Source organism: Seriola aureovittata, chromosome 3, assembly GCF_021018895.1.
Source record: "Seriola aureovittata isolate HTS-2021-v1 ecotype China chromosome 3, ASM2101889v1, whole genome shotgun sequence".
NCBI classification, from domain to species: Eukaryota; Metazoa; Chordata; class Actinopteri; order Carangiformes; family Carangidae; genus Seriola; species Seriola aureovittata.
Genome location: NC_079366.1, coordinates 8,059,024 through 8,076,755, shown reverse-complemented (window position 1 = coordinate 8,076,755; position 17,732 = coordinate 8,059,024). Strand labels below are relative to the sequence as shown.

At 41.1% G+C, this 17,732-nt stretch overlaps 1 protein-coding gene across 1 annotated transcript; it reads right to left on the bottom strand.

Moving 5' to 3' along the window:
• Positions 1–345: 345 nt before the first annotated feature.
• LOC130166223 (prostaglandin E2 receptor EP1 subtype-like) lies at positions 346–4,862 on the bottom strand. The gene is made up of 3 exons (XM_056371663.1): positions 4,575–4,862; positions 2,422–3,332; positions 346–1,450 (listed from the first exon to the last, which is right to left on the bottom strand). The coding sequence occupies exons 2-3, from the start codon at positions 3,289–3,291 to the stop codon at positions 1,181–1,183; spliced, it is 1,140 nt and encodes a 379-aa protein (XP_056227638.1). The 5' UTR covers positions 3,292–3,332; positions 4,575–4,862; the 3' UTR covers positions 346–1,180.
• Between the last annotated feature and the right edge of the window lie 12,870 nt (positions 4,863–17,732).

Below are 17,732 nucleotides of genomic sequence, written 5' to 3'. Positions count from 1 at the left end.
TAATAGATCTCATGCCAAAGAGCGGCTGCAACTGTTGTGCTAAAGTATCCCACAATTTCGACTTTTGTGTCTCATAATAATGACTTTTTATCTCATAATTATGACTTTGGTGTCTCATAATTTTGACTTTTGTGTCTCATAATTATGACTTTTTTAATCTCATAACTCAGTCATAATTATGACTTTCCCTGAGGAAACTTATTTTATTTCACTGGCAGAAACCAGTTAATTTCTACTGTATATGGTGTAGTACATATACTAACCAAGCCAAATATAATCATTGTCAAAACAGGCCAGTTTGTTATGGAATGACAATTTGTCAGAGAGAAATACAAAAATTCAGGGTTATATGTCACATTGCATTGTTTTATTTACATTCAATGTTCTTTACATTTCCTCAGTAAATTGAGGGTACAGTTCAAGTATCAACTTATAAAATCTTACATTGTTTCACATAAAGCAATGTATAAACACTTGAAAAGCATACTTAAACTTAAACATTCATAAACTCCACAGTATTTGAATATTAACAGTCCTTTATGAAATACATTCAGCAGAATACTTATCATCACAAATACACTCTAAATACCTCTGGGTTTATTCTGGAGCTCCCTCTGGTGGTTACAGCTCAATTAATCCCCATTTGTCTAATGTAAGAGCAAGTCACTGTGCCATTTATTTATTTTTTACTTTCAAAGCTGGTGAAAATGAGGTTGAAAAATAAAATAATACTCTGTAAGTTGCTCTGTAAATCACTCCTGCAGCCCTCTGCAGCGTGGTTAATACTGCTTTCATATCCTGCAGCCGACATCTTTGCCCTTTTGTTGTTATGAGTTTCAGAATAAGAGTATAACAATAATAATAAGCAATGTTCACTTATTATAAGTAAACAGTACGAAGTTTATGATATTTTGTGCAAAATCACAGCATTAGCTAGCTTCCATTTGTAAGGACAATGAATTCACTGGTAAACGTTGATGGAGTACGAAAGAGAGATTTTGGTTGAATCCATTAAACATTTCTAAAGTGGACCAGCTGAGAAATGTCATACTTCACATCTAAACTGGTATACAGTTACAAAGTTTATTCTTTCCACCTGCTGTTATGTGGGTCTCTCCATCTAAATGTCTTGAGATCTTCATATGTTTAATAACATGGTGACAAAGTACATCCACAACAATCACACTTGGTTGACTTCCTTCTTCTCTGAGCTGGGAAAAGAGGTCGGCTCCCAGCGGCCTAATATATTACCCCTCAGGCCCACTTGGCACTTGGCAATGAGGTAGATTTTGCGGAGGACGGTGCGGCGCAGCAGTATGTAGACCCAGGGATCGAGGATCTGGTTCCATGTGGCCAGCCTCACGCCCATCACCATCAGGGTTTTATAGTTGGACAGGTCGTCCCCGATGGATCCTGTGTAGGAGTGGATCACGGACATCAGGCCAAAGATCTGCAAGCATGAAACACATGCTTGCAATTAGAGTTTGGATGGTAAAGCAAAAATTACACGATAACAACATCTTAAAGTGATCTAGTTTATTTCATAAAAACACAACAAATGGATGCTCACCAGTATTGTTTTTACATCACATTAAATACCTTTACCTTCAGGTAAATAAGTGTTTTGTTAAAAATCCTCCCTCCTGCCTAATCATAGTTGGGCATGACCCTACCTCAACCTGACAAGCCCTACACCTGAACTGAAGGCTGAGCACATAAAAGTAAAAGTAAAAGTAAAAGTAAAAGTAAAAGTAAAAGTAAAAGTAAAAGTAGGGTGAGAGACAGCACAAAGTGTTTTTCCTGAAAATATTGGATACACTTTTATTATTAAAAAGCTGTAATGTACTTTGACGTCACTGCATCTTGAGCTTACTTAATGACATGCATGTTAAAATGCAAAAGTTTTCATGGTAAATAACAAACGTTTAATGTATAAAATCTGAACGAATGAGGCGATGGCTGTGGTCTAATGTGAGGTGGATCGTGTTTTTTTTTGGAATCGATCCCACTGATGCTGGAACTGCGACCGATGCTCAGAAGACTATCGATCTGCTCAGCTGTGCTTTGAGGAGCATGCAGCAGAATGCGTCAGTAGCTGAAGGTCATCAGTTGAATGCTGGGAATTACATGCCGACGACAACAGGTGAAACAAAACTGACAAGGCAGTGAGGGAGCTGTCACTCAAGCACGCAACATAAGTGATGTGTTAGTGAACTAGAGTGTTGTTTAAAGACTTATGGTAAAAATTATATTCTATATATATTATATTATAGGACATATAAAGCTGACCAACAGTAGACTTAATAGTAGCAGCATGGTTGGTTTTTTTTATTATTATGTAAACTGACAGAGGGCTCTCAGAGCGCCGGTGTGAAGATGACCACACTGTGTTTCCCTCTCGTTGTACTTCCTGAAACTCACCAGCAGAGGGCTCCAGCAGATACACGAGGTGACCATGATGCCGACCAGCTGCACCACCATCTCTATGTCGTGCGACTTGGCAGAGTGATGGGAGCCGGGCCGCCTCCTGAGCCGAGCGAGCACCAGCGTCAGTCCGCTGATGGTGTTACACACCATCGCTACAGCCAGCGAGGTCAGACCAAGTCCAGAGAACAACACCACAAAAGCCACATCCACCTCCTCAGTGTCACTGAGCACGTTAATGAAACACCAGGTCCCTGGGTCCTGGTAGTTGTAAGATCCCAGTTGAAAGCAGGGAAGGATGGCCACGCACAGAGCTGCCAGCCAGATGACAGACAGGCAGATCTTCGTGCGGGTTTTGGTGACCAGGGACGAGTGCAGCAGCGGCCTCGTGACACCCAGGCAGCGCTCGGCAGCCATGGCGCAGCCCATGAAGAGTGGGCACAGACCAAAGAACACCATGCTGCCACCCAGGAACTGGCACATGCCATCAGAAGAGTCGAAGTCCTCTGGGCGCACACCTCCATGCAGGTAGAGTCGGAGAACCAGGGCACCAGGGATGACGTGGCCAATGAAATCTGTGACCACCAGTGAACTGGCAAACAGGAGGAATGTGGCTTTGGAGCGCCGGCGCTGGAGGGAGTAGGCGTTAGCCAGGATAAAGAGGGCCACAATGTTCGAGATGATGCCCAGCGTCATGGACAGTATGACGACAATGACGCCGCTGGTGTTGGGCTGCACAGAGGAGAAGTTTCCCTGCTGCAACAGGCCTTCAACAGCCACCCCGACCTCCACCTTCCCTGCACTGTCATTAGAGAAATGAGGGAGGAGCGGGGAGGCCGAGGAGTTGTAGTGGCTCAAAGCTAACATCACTGAACTCTAGAGGTCATGGGGTCCATAGTTACTGGAGGCTGCAAGAGAAAGAAGAGGCAGATCTGATTTGTCAACTGCTCATAAACTGGATCAAAGTAAAATTCTGTTTTGTTGATATTAAAAGTCTAATTAAAAACAGTAAATGTTACACATGCTTAACATGAAGGTGAAAATTTAATTAACACTTCCACACCCACCCACACACACACACACACACACACACACACACACACACACACACACTAAAGGAAAAGGTTGTGAATCATATGCCGTGGCCTTCACAGCCCCAACTGAACATCTATAAGATATTGTGCTGGGCGAGTTAGAGCGCTCTCCATCACCATCATCGAAACACAGAATGAGGAACTATGTTTTGGATGAACAGTGTTTGTCAATCTGTTTCGGAAGCTAACGGTGGCCCAACACCTCACTTACAACATCTATGTTGGTTTTTACCTTAAATTAGTAACTTGTATCTTTTAAGATCAGAATTTGAGGCCCAGAAACAGAAAAAGAGTTGAACAACTACAAAGTCTTCACAGATAATGATCGAAATACGGCCAAACCTGACTAGACTCTCTTCTTATGAAACTGTGTTTGAACTTGAGTAGACAGTGGGTCGCTCTGTGCATGGTGTCAAAAAAAAAGCAAAAGTCACAGACACAGTGAAGACGTGTCAATCAATAATCATGATGCAGAGAGGTTTCTCTTCACTCAGGTGTAGTTTGGCAGGAGGTCAAACACAGGTCGTAAACAGGACCGTCCTCCCAGCAACACACTAACTAATAAAGCAGTTAACACCAGAGCAGAGCACACTGAAAGCTATGGTATATTATCTTTCATCATAGTCATATAGTACCTGATTTTTGTTGTCTACGTTGACCTTAAAAGGTAATTACTGCTCAGATTTATGAATTTTTTGAGAATATCAGCTGCTGACAGTGTTTCTCATGGAGTCCAATGTGACGTAAATCAACTTAAGAAAATAGCGAGAGAGAAATGCATTTCTCTATTGTTCATTCCTTCATAATTTCTCATGGAGCAGTTTGTCCATTGGGGAACAGCTGCCATTAGAAACGCCAGTGACCGCACAGATCTGCACCCGTTTGCAGAACTGGAAAATGAAAACCATAGTATTAAAAACAGTATAAATGCTATCTATCAGGTTTTTAACAAAGAGGCAACCCAGTTCTATTTCTTAGTAATTTTCTCTGGGGAAAAAAGTAAACTTTATTCGTTGCTTTTATTATGATACGATTTTAAATGAAGACATGACTCACCACTACATAGCTCTGATATCCCTCTCAGTGCAGCTGAACATCCAAAAGATAGTTTTCCGTGTGTAACAGATATCCACAGATACTCTCAGCGGTCCAGAAACAGAGGAAGAAATGTCTTTTCCTTAACATCAGAAATCATGTTTCCCTTTGATAAACTCCGCTGCGGGATAATGTCCATGGCTGGATCCGTCCGGCTGCTGCATGTCGACTTGAAGGTTGTAAAGGATCCCCACTGACACTAAAACACAGAAGCACGTTTTTATAGCGCGTCTTTCCGCCTTCAGTCTGTGTGGGCGTCTCTGCTGCTGTGCCCCCCACCCCACAGAGCCAAGTTCACGTATCCCCCCCCCCCCCCCCCCCCCCCCCCCCACTGCTGCTGCTGCTGCTGCGCTTTGCGTCGCTGCTCTCTGTTTACATTACGTCTACGGCCAGTAAGCACAATTTAATGTCCTTACTCACTATACGCGTGTCCCCTACATTTCTAAGAAATTATCTCAAACAGGCCTGTTTTATCTTTTGGCAGCACATTGTGGACACCAAAGCTGCTTTGATTTACATTGCTGCAGATGTTTCAGTCATAACTTTGTCACCACGTTGTTTGGATTTACGCGCTTGGTTAGAGTCTGTGACTTTTACTCGTTGTGGCCCAAGTTAAATTGTTCAGCGTTTTGTTTCCTGAAGAGCCTGGATCGATGTGAACAGATTCAGTTTCACGGCACACATTAATTTTCTTTTACTGTTTAATGCGCAACTCTGCGCTCAAAATAACCTGGAGGTATCAGTTGTGCAGAAGGATCCGGTTGTGGATGTGCTGCTCATCAGTCTGGTTTTCTATTTCAGTTCTCTGAATAAATGACCTCAGCGCTGGGAAGGAAGGTCAGACACGTAGTTGGAGTTAAATAAAAAGATGAAATTAGGTGAAATTATCTAAAAATGTATTTGTTTTGCAGTTGTGTTTTTGGAATTCCAAATACCTATTAGTTCTGGGAACTCATAGGGATAGTATGGAAAAGTCATATTCACCCTCATGAAAGATCCAGATGTTCCTCCAGGACTCTGATGTTAGTCTGAAGGTTTTTGCAGCTGTATCAAGGAAAACATGTCAATTTTTCATCTTGGTGATTGACAGGCTGAGAGGGAAAAACTAGGAAGAGGCATGATGTATCTCTCTTTTGGTTCTCTTGCTGCATACTGGGGACAGGTGGTCATGTTTGTTTTAATTTTACAACGATCTGGCAGCCCAGCTGGATACATACTTGCACAAGTTGTGGTTTGGAAATGGGGGAAAAAGCAATATCTCAAATTGGCTGCGGGTTCACAGGAGAGAGAGAGAGGAGGTAGGCACTGACACATAAATTGGTTTACAAAAATTAGAACGAGAGGTGCCTGGACAAAAGGCTCTACTGGCAACAGTGTAACAAGTCTGTGAACTGAAGATCCAGACAGGCGAGTTCAAGGGAAAAACCAACACCAAGTAAGTTCAGTAAGTTGTTGGGCCACCACATGCAGCCAGAACAGCGTCAGTGCTGCTTGTTGCTGATTCTACGAGACTGAACTCTACTGGAGCGATGAAAACCTTTCTTACAAAAGATGTTCCCTCATTTGGTGTTTTGATGATGGTGGTGGAGAGCGATGTCTAACATGTGGGTCCAAAATCTCCCATAGGTGTTCAACTGGGTTGAGATGTGATGATCTGCCGTCCGTGCCCCAACTACCAACCCTCTTTCAAAATCACTTAGATCTTTTCCTCTTGTCATCTTGATACACAATCAGAATCAGCTGGGTCTACTCAGCATTTTCATACCTACCATAGTGCATGATGGGACGCTAATTGTACCATGTAGTTCACCTGTGTGGAGGCATCTGCATTTGTTATGTTTCTCATTTATTCACCTGTCTGTATATTGTAGAATGTAACTACATGTTAAACTGTCAAAATATGGAAAATGTCTTTTAGGGAAGGATTCATTTGCAAAGGTACATCTGTTGTAGGTTTAAGGAGGGATCCAGATAACTGAATAAAAACACACTTGACATATAACCGCTTTCAGGATCTTTGACACCATAAGAGTCAACATCAGTTCAATAGGTATGGCGGTGCTTTGAGTTGAATGCTAATGTCAGCATGCTAAGATGCCCACAATTACACTTTAAACATGCTGATGTTTAGCATGAACTGATTAGTTCTCCCCCCTAATTTGACTATTGACTCTCTAATAGATGCTGACCCTGAACTGCAGCGTCCTTGGAGTTAGAGTCTGGTGGCATGTGTTGCATCTCTCTCTCTCTTGTTTCCTGTCATCACTTTACCAAAGGCTTCAAATTCCCCCCAAAATCTTTAAAACTGAATAAAACTGTCAATCTGGCTCTAGAGGAAAAGTAAAGCAAAGGATTCATCCTCTGGGGATAATGAATGTCTGCACTATCTTTCATGGCCGTCCATTAAAATAGTTCAGTCAGGACCAAAATAATGCACTGACAGATGAATGACAGACTATTGCCATCCTTAAGAGTCACGCTACCGTTCACTTAGCTTGTATTTTTCTGTTGACCTATTATAGTAAAAACACACATAGTAACCGTCAAACACAAAAACAGATGACTGTGAATTTATGCACGCTCAGTTCTGACTAGACTGTTGTTGATTTCAAAGCCCACAGAAAGGATTCAGGATTAGAGGTTAGATTGCTTTTTAGTTTTTATTAGCTTCATACATCTTATTAGCACATCAGAATAGGCATGTTTCAGTGTCTGCTGCTCTTGGACCAGAGAACCAATAATTCATGTCTGATCGCTTCCTTTCCTGGTGCCCATTTAGACTCTTTAAGTGCAACAATCAGGAGTCTGGCCGCCATGTGCGTTATTCCTCCAGCTCTGAAAGGAGACCCTGTTGCCCCCATTTTTCTCATCAATCGGTCTTGCAAATGGTGCCATTTGGCCTCTGCAGACCACTGGCTCTTCCAACACCAAGTCTAGGGTTTATGGGTTTGAGGTTCCTTCTACACCCTTTCCCCTTTCACTGACCACAAAGTGAAAAAAAAAACAAAAAAAACCCACTGACTGCATACCTGATCATCTCAGAAGCGCTCTGAGATGGAAGAGCTCTTCAGCCTGGAAAAGTTTACAGTGAGATCTCTATCGTTTCATGAAGTTGGAAATGTAATATTGGAGAAAAAGCTTCAAAACGTTTTCTTGTTGCATGTGCACACAAGTATTCCGTCTTGGCTTCAAGACTCCAAACTCCCCCACCACAACTGTTCAACAGTTCCTCTCAACGGCCGCTTCGCCAAACCGTTCTGCTAGAGCACATGCCTGTATGTCAGAGAGATTGACTGTTTCTTACCATGTGAGTCGCTTTGGAGCAGACAGGAGTTTGGTTTGCCAGTAACTGTGCTCTCTAATCTCTGAAGTATGATTTTTTTAATTTTTTTTTTTTATTACAACAAGGAAATTCAGGCTGAAGACAGTAATTTTCACAACTGCAATGTGCCAGCTTTAATCAAACTGTGTGACATCATGTAAATGCATTCAGTGTGGCAAAGGTAACCACGGGGTCATGTGCTTGTGCATTCCTCGCTGACATTTTTAGGGGAGGTACTGGCTATTATGAGTGGAAAGCCACACGCTATCTGTCTGGGCGTCTCAGATACTACTGGCCAAAAATGAAACAGTGGAATGTTTGCATGAGAATATTCAGCGGAGAGAAAAGGAGACAAACAAGCTGTCAGAGGCAGAAACAAGTTCAGATACTTTTCTCTGATGAAACGCACACTCCTTGTGGTGCAAATTGTTTAAAAGCTGCTGTCTGACTGTCTGGCTGGAACCCAGAGGTCATTGCTAATATTCAGTTACTGTTTTGCCTACTGTATGTCTCGAACTCTTATGATGGGAGGGAGTGCTCACTGTGCCAAGAGAAAATGGCAAAAATCACAATATGGTGAAATCCGCAAATAGTCAGAGTTGTCATTCATTCTGGGCAATGCAAAACATGAAAAAGCACTTGTGTTCCCGAGCCTTCTGAAGAATGTCCATGTGATGCAGCGCACATTTCAAATTGAAGGTCAACGTTTTGAGGAAATCTGAGTAATCGTGCTGCGCGTTTTATTATTGAGTCAGAGTTATTTAGAAGAGTAGCAGTACTTAATTCAAAATGATTAATAATGCACAGCAGCTATAACAATAACACTAAAAACACGTAAAATAAATGTCAATCAAAGCAAAGACTGTTGGATGAGGATGGAGGGGGTTGTCAGTGCTTTCTACAATGAGCTCAGGGATGCTTGATGAATATAGCAGCGGCTCCCAACCTTTTTTTGGAGACAAAAACCAGAAACAAACAGGCAGAAAGATTTCCTCACTGTCCCGTGTTGACACATGCAGGTGAATATTCACTGGAGCATTTGAGCAAACAGAACTAAAATGTTTAGACAGAGATGCTTCAGTGGGGTGATCTATTCAGCTTCCCTTTCCACAACACCCCGGTCTAACATGACGTGAGACAATCCAAAGGCTTTCATGTGAAGTTATAAATGGATGTATTAAGCTCAAGGTCCTGGAGAACCTTGCATTTATTCTGGGACTGTATTTTATTTAGACCTTGCAGAAGCTTATCCAGACCAAATATTTTCTCTTGCAGTGTTAAGAGAGCTGCCGTTGTCCACGTTTGGCTTTGGTTTGTTGTGCTTTGTCCAAACTACAGGAGGGGGTGTGTCCAACAAATTCTGTCAACCTTTTGAAACCGATCTGCCATTCACACACACTTGCTGTGTGCAGGTGAGAAAGCAAGCAGGATTTAAACTTCTCTCTTAAGTCTTTTTTTTTTTATGTCCTCCAGGAGCGACTGCATAAAAATATGTACCTCATATAAACCAGCAAAGCACAGCCCTGCCTTTAGTGAATCAATGACTATAAAACCACGAGGTTGACATTTTTTGTTTTGCATGAAATGTTGTGCCCACTACTGGATACATTACCATTGAATGTGGTGCAGATATGATGCAAACAAGACATCGATACTGCTTTGGATACCAGATACAGCATCTCTATTGATCACTTCCTGCAACATTACAGCAAAAAACTAAAATTATAAGGCATCATTCTTAGGTTATTTATATCTCTGTTGAATCAGCTGCTAATACTGTATGTAAACGGAGAAAAAACCTCACAAGGCTCAATAATCAAAACTTTCTCCACAACAGATGTCTTACTAAAGAAAACTGTTCTGGAGGACAAACTTTTCCCTTTATTATAAATCTGTGAAAGACGTCCATGGAAGCCCATCAAAGAATGCTACAATTTGCAGATGTCCTCTAACGGCCACACACGCAGACTATCAGTAGATGCTACCATTTATTGATGTTCCCTGAATTCCTCACATGCAGGCAGTGGATAGATGTTAGCTGCAGCACACATCATCAGTAGCCCCACTTTGGGGGATTTTGGGGCAACAGTATACTGCACCATATAGTATCTTCATGGGAGGTTTAAGGGGGTTTATATTTGTTATTGCAAAATTGCCAATATGAGCCCCTTTTCCCCGGAGCATTTGCCTTGTGCCTGGTTTGCCTCTCCTGACCGTGCGCCTCTGGGTGAAATGTGTAAATGTGTGTGGTAGGCTAGTGCTTTCTCCAGATTATTATGAATTCCCTCCATTTTCACTGTTTGTTTGACCTCACCAATGGATTGACCTCCTGGTCAGTAAAGACAATGACTTCCTTTAGCCGCTAGCATCTGTGTTCAGGGCTGATAACTTGATGGTGTCTCTCTATCTCTGTAAAAGAGGCTTTCTGACTGAGGAGCATGTCACAGAAACTGGATACTGGCAAAGCCAACAAGACGAGCCTGTAAGATTTATGATCTGTGTCAGTATTTAATTGTTGAGGTTTAGGGAGTTGGAGGGAGAGGAGACAGAAGAAGGCAAAGAGTGCTCCAGTTAGGAAAGTGAAACAAATAAGTGTCATGAAATGTACAAAATAAAAAGAAAGGGGGGAAAAACCATTACCGTGATTGAGACTGGGCCTGGCTATTATGGCAATCCAACCACACACATATGCTGTTTTAGCACTGAGTAGTCCTTACCTGGGATTTGCCAAGTACAGCCACTGTCTTTACCGCTTTCCCATATTTTCTTTCTTTCTCCATTCACTTTTCCCGTCACATATCATCTTTTCAATTTGCAAGAAATTAAACAAAAGCTTTGTGCTACTGGTTTTCTGCTCCTCATAGCTTTGGAAGTGAAGCACAATTCACGGCTAGTAACATTTTTACATCACAGCTCCCGTGATTCTAGTTTTGTTCATGTAGTACATTCTCTAAGATCACAGGGAGAACCAGAAAAAACGGTAATGCATTTAATTTTAGAGTTAACCTGCAATCCAATGTCATAATGTAATTCCACAGCCTCAAAAATGCAAATGCCAAGAAATACATCCAGTACTGGATCGCCTTTTTTCCGAGATGTGAAATTCTCAAAACCTCTTTCCTGTTGTCTTTGCAAATAGTAAAACTGCAACATTTCTGTGGCTTTTTTGTCATAAATCTGATTTCAGAGTGAAAACCATTGAAAGGTTTTTATATCAGTGTTTAATGGTGTACATCAGATACATCACTCTGCCTCGGCCAAACTAAACCTGTGTTTAGTCAATATCTGAATGAATCTATAAGGAGGCTCTGGCTGGATCCAGCTGCGTTGGCTGATGTGCTTTGCTTATCCTGGACAAAGACAGAGAATTTTAATGCAAGACTGGCAGTGACAAACATAAATCCTGAGTTTAAGGATATATATATATATCACTGCTCCTACATATATATTGTTTGCGCTACTTCACGAATATGATTTTCAAATTCCCACTATAGTCAGAGAAGATAAGGCAACATCTGCTTCCAATGCAGCAACAAGCTTATCCAGCTCCATGGTGAAATAAGCAGAAAGACTCAACAAATCTGGGTGAACAGTCTGATCCACCACAACAGCACCCACCGTCACACCACATAGATCGTGTGGTTCAGTTGCTTTGCTGATGTCTGCGGTAATAAAACTGAAAGGTTCGCCTCCATGTAGTGATTAATGATAAGTCCTGTCAGCATGAATAAAAGAGAGGAAGTTGTAATTAAAGAAGGTCTGCAGAAGGGCGAGATTTAAGAACCACAGCCTGCTATTCAAGTCAGCAGAGATGTTATTAATAGGAGCACCCAACTACCCATCATCCCACCCACACACAAACAGACAATTGCTGTGTCAGTTGAATGCATCAACCTTTAATCTCCAACAACCAGAAGAAACAACCAGAACCATTATGCTTGGTAATTCTGTACAAATTTCTCATTCAAGGTCCAATCAATACTATTTGCAATGGCATTACTTACTTAGTAAAATGATACGGTATTTGCAAAGACAATAGCTCAATATTTTGGGAAATACACTTGTATGAGACAAGGATTAGCTTGAAATTTTGCTCATAGTTTTCTTGTAATACTCCAAGATGTACATTTTGAGTTATACCTTTAGGATAATAAAAGTAAATACATCATAATGGATAAGTATGTTTTAATTAAAATTGACTTTAGCTTATATTTCATTTATAGAATAGCTTAATTAATTTTCTTTGGTTATCAGGTACTGGAGTGCACCTGGCACATTTACTCCAGTTAATCTGTGGCGCAAAGGAATCTAGTGGCGGGTAGACTAGCTGTGGATTCATGCGGTTTTCATACTGTGTCCTTTCAGGTTTAGTTTTTTCTGTAAAACAAACATCAGCGGATTTACCTGCTTTGTGACACGTGTGTAATAAATGTTTTTTGTGTTCATCAACTTTATAACAGAAGCAGAGTGGATTATTGTGTGGAACTACGTCGGTTGGACACGTGTAAAGGCCACGACTCCCAGCTTAGTCACATTTTTGCAGTAACAATACTGAGAACAGTCAGAGGAGAAGACTGACGTCACGACACCCTTATGTCTGTACAGTAAATATGAAGCATTAGTTGGCAGTTAGCTTAGTTTAGCACAAAAACTGTAAACAGCTAGAAACAGCCAGCCTGGCTCTGTACAAAGGCAACAAAATAAGCTGACTAGCAACTCACCAAAACTCACCTAATTAACATTTAGCTTCTCACTTAACTCTCAGCAAAAAAGTAAATAAGCCTATGTCCAAAAATGTCAAACAATTCCTTTAAATGCCAGATTATTTTTCAGAAGCAATTTGCTGAGTGAAATTTATTGTTGGTAAAAGGTAGGCTCTGATATTATTTTTCACTGGAATAATCAAAACAATCGGCAAGAGAAGCTTAGAGGACATAAAGTGATATTTAATGAAGACAAACTGAGTCTAGCCTGAAACGATGAAATCATTAGCCGATCCACAGAGCAGTATGATAGTGAGCTGTGCCAGAAAATGAAACAAGGACCATCAATCTCAGTTCTTTTCTTTTTTTGTTTCTTCCTCGTGCCACCCAAGAATCTGATAAACTCCCACAAACCCTGTAATAAAATGCTGGATGGCATTGAATAGTGCAGAAATATTTTCTGATTTTCAGCCATGACTTGCTAAAATCCAGTTCATGTTCTCTCACACATCATAATTTTCATCTGTCAGAACCACAAACTGCGGAAAATAAGTGACCAGACAAATACACAAAATATTTTGGCAGGTTTTTTAAATTTTTCTTCTTGGATCTAAATATAAATTCAACTGTCATTCTTCTGTGTGTTGGCCATGATTTTGTTTGATATTGTGCAGGAAATTATCTCTGATTATACACGCATCAAATAAATCACCAAACCATTACCATTTAAACAAAACATTTACTGCAAGTCTTTTAAAGGCACTTTTTTGCAAGTCTTGCTATCACCACATAGCCAACTTTAGCATTAACAGCTGTTTACTTACCATTCTAGAAGAAATTTTGTGACTTTCGCATCATACTTCATTCCTTTATCTACCAAGAGTTGTCTCCAGAGGTGGAAAGCAACACCAATGTTAACTCTTGTCTCAGTCACATCTTTTCTTGTACTGATGTTTGGATGCTAAAAAGCTAGCAGCCCGTTGCATCACTTTCTGACAGTGAGGTAGGTATTATTACCATGTAGGGCATATTATAACCAAAGACTGTAAATAAAGATGGCTGTAGCCTCCGTGACATCACCCATAGGTTTCTGAAGAGTGGTTTTGAAGCTCAGAGTCGGCTGTTCCACACATCACCATCTTGGCAGTGCCTGACTCCGCCTAACTCCCAGCTAATTCAAAACTGGGCAAAGTGGTAGAGCGTGTGTAACCAAGACTTGGGTGCATGCTGGATTGTGGCAAGCATATGCTCACCTGAAGCAGCACACCCACAATCATGCATAACTTTAAGCCTTAATAAAATCTAAACAGGTGAGAAAATCCCCCCCTGTACATTTGTCATGAAGGAGGCTGTAAACATGTTTATTTCTGCTGTTAAGTTGGGCATTTTAACATGGGATTCTATGGGGACTGACTCACTTTTGGAGCCAGCTGCAAGTGGCCATTCGAGGAACTGTTTTTGTATTACCATGATGGCCGAAGCTCTTGTCAGGCCACAATCAACACCACCCGCTCCTGGAAAGAAACCACGTTCAGACACCTCCTTCATGTAAGCACAAGTTAGACTGGTTTTGAAGCCCTGTACAATGTTTGTGAATAGATAAAAAATGACTGGAGAAAGGCAGGATGGTTATTGATGAGCAATTAACTGAGTGACCAGATATGTCCAACTTGATGCCCAGGGATTTGCAATACCAACAATAATTGGAGCAGTTGTAGCTCTAGCTTGGGTGGGATTTTGAAGCCATCCATCTCTGCACTCAACCTCCCCCCTCCTTCCTTTTGTTTCCTTTTCATCATCAGTCCCACAGTCACAATGAAATGTCATTGGCAGAAGGCTGTGGCTTGAGGCTTGAAATCAATGGGATTCATCTGGACTCAAGTGTAGTAACACTCATCATAGATAAAAATATGCTTTCTCACATAAAGTGCACAACTAAAACTCCAACAGTAAAACCTTAAAAATGCTCCTCATATTCAGTTATAAATGGTCCGGACAGATTAGCCTGATTGGGAGAAGGTTTATTGGACACTTGCCTCAGTTACTTCCCCTGTATTTGTCTTCAGCCTGAACGATTAAGCAGGGATGACTGTACTGTACCGTATGACAGATTTATGCAGGCCGCACACAGCACAGATAACTCACACTCACACAACCTTGAATCTGATGCTGCCTTCATGACTCTGAACTTTCTCAGCACAGTTCTCCCCAAGGTACATGCTGTACTGTGGTGACACAGCGAAAGCAACGTGCCAGCTCACTGATTTTAGTTAATGCTGCTGATAGCAATCATGCTGTGTTTACCTCTGGTTTGACTTTCTCTACTTGACTCACTGAGGGAATCTTTTTTCACTACTCAGTAATTTGCCAGAGGGCTCAAATCTCTAGCAATTACGTCACCAATTACATCTTCTGTCATGCAGAGGTGGTTTGAACAGTTAATAAATAATATTTATTTACACACGTTAAAAACATTCACAGGCTGGTTTGAAACTGTTTATAAATGATGCTGTTCTATTTCATGCAAAGCCTTCAGCTACATCTTGTGGCCTTCATCGGCAGGCCGTTCATTTGTCAGACCTGTATTAGTCTTAATTTTCCTCTTAGTTTGCTTTAATGTGAGTTAGACAGTTTCACAAAAAAGCCTAAAAGGTTTCACCTGCTGACCACTGGTACCAAAATGACAAAAGCCTCGCTGAGAAGGAAGCGCGTTACCTGTTGGAAATACAGCACCTCAGCTCTGCTACAGCTGTACTGGAAGTGTGTTTGGATTGTTACAGTCTTCATTGAATTCTCCTAGTAAAGTGATGTAACTGTTGAATCCTCCGTAAGTCGTGGCTAATTAGTCCGCCCTAAGATCAAGAACTGGACAGTGTTGTGCAACAGATGATTTCAGATTTCTATTTAAAGACTAATAGTTTGGTCTGAGGCGTAGTCAAAGTAGTGCTCTGTGACTCATTAGGGGAGCTCAGCTACACTAGTACATATGAAGATTCATTCATGCAAAGCCTCTAATAGAGCCCTGGGATTATTCATTCAGATCCAGTCTCATAATGTATTAATTATCCAGTTTTTTATCAGTTTAATAGCCTTGATAGGCTGGTAATAAAAAAATAAAAAAATAAAACCTTTATATTGGCATGGCTTAAAAGTCATGCCGCTGGTAGTGCAATTAATCTAAATCATGTGCAGTGTGAAGACAGGACATTACATCACACTCAAACTGAAACAACGCCAAACTCACAGACTGAGAATTGCACTTTAGAGTAATGTGAAATCACTACTCTTGTAGCGATGGAGGTTAGATTAAAAGTCTTCTGAGGGCTTCATTTATCACACTTGATGGTGAAACTGTTTCATAACTTCAGCTGTTGCACTAAGATCCTGTTTGTTTTCTCTGTTTCAGTCTCACAAACAGCCTGGACGAGACACAAGAGTGATCAGTCAGTGCAATGGCCTTTTTCGTGAACCTGTTGAGGCTTTGCGGAGGATCAAAGGCTCATCACCGGGCCACGTCCCAACAACCTCAACACAGTCCAGGAACAAACTGACGTGATGGCATCTCGGGTTCAGGGTTGTAAAGTCAATGGAACAAAGATAAACATGGTCTAAGGTGTGATTTGAGGAACCCAGCTGAACTTTGACAAAGAATTTTGTTTTTCTTGCCATCCACAATGTTTTGAGCAAAACATGCTGCACCGCCCTCACTCACAGGACTCATCAGTGTTTTGCACAACAAAATAAAAAACTACAATCTGTATGAAAGGAGCCAACAGGAGAGACTTCAGCTGATGATAAATAGTGTGGCTGGATGTTATTACAAACGTTTTTATAGCAGCGACATTATGTCATGAAAGGAATAACCAGTGATGAGATATAACACTAATATTTAACCTGTGATTACACTAGGCCTCATTAAAGCTGTCGGCTCTAAATGCCAACATTCATCTCATTATTTTCACGTAATCCTCTTTTATAGTCCTCCGTTCTTTATGAAACACTGAAAGGCCAAATATCAGTTAGGACCTTCTTTAAAGACCTAAATATGTTTAAAAATATGTTTTTGGCAAGCTCCGACATACAAACACATACAAACAGGGCCGCTAGCGCTGTTTAACACATCTCCCATAGGTGTTCAATTGGTGACTGCGAAGATCATAGCATATGATTCACATCATTTTCACAATCATCAAACTATTCAGTGACCCCTCACACCGTAAACTTTCTTCTTTCTCTTCTCATTTTTCAGGTTTTTCCTTTGGTTTGACACCCGTCTGTATACATCCACACACTCTTTCACTGACCTTTGCTGTGGCTCAACGAATATTTGTTCCTTTGTCTGATGGAGACAGTGATGTCAATCTTTTGGTGTGTAATCTTTACTTTGGCACTTTAACTGAAGCAGCTTCTGCCAAATTACAACAATGCTTACTGTAAATGTTTTAAAGGCTGAAGCTGACGCTGGATGGGAAAAGGAAGGGCACAGCACCAGTAGGCAGATTTTTTTTTCTTACCTTTGGACAGAGCCAGGCTAGTGGTTTCCGGTTGTTTCCAGTCTTTATGCTAAGCTAAGCTAACCGCCTGCTAGTGGCCTTCAAGTGGCACAGTACCATGCATGAGAGTGGTATCAGCCGTTTCATCGAACTCTTGGCAAGAAAGCAAATGAGTGTATTTCCAAAAATGTCAAAAGCATTTTCAAAGTCAGTGCTTATGATTTAAAATCAAATCCAGTACAGAATGAAAAGATTCCTGCTCATCCTTGTGCAACACAAACTCAGCGGCTGTGACCTGACCAGATGTGGATCCACTGGCAATGAAAGTTTAGTCAGCAGGGAAGAGACGAATGATTTGACTTAATGCACTTTGTTTTATAATGTCAATTTAATCCAATTGAAGGATGCAAGTTTGACTTCTGCCCTTTTGTCTTTCTCACATTGGAAACTAAAAACATGTGCTCAGTAAAAAAAAATCAGTGAAGAAGTACTTCAATAGGGCATTTAAGTACTCCACAACTCCTGGTTATATGCATGTGTGTGTGTGTTACCACTAAGTTACAGGATGTCAGTGTGCCCTGGCATCCCCACACACTGAACC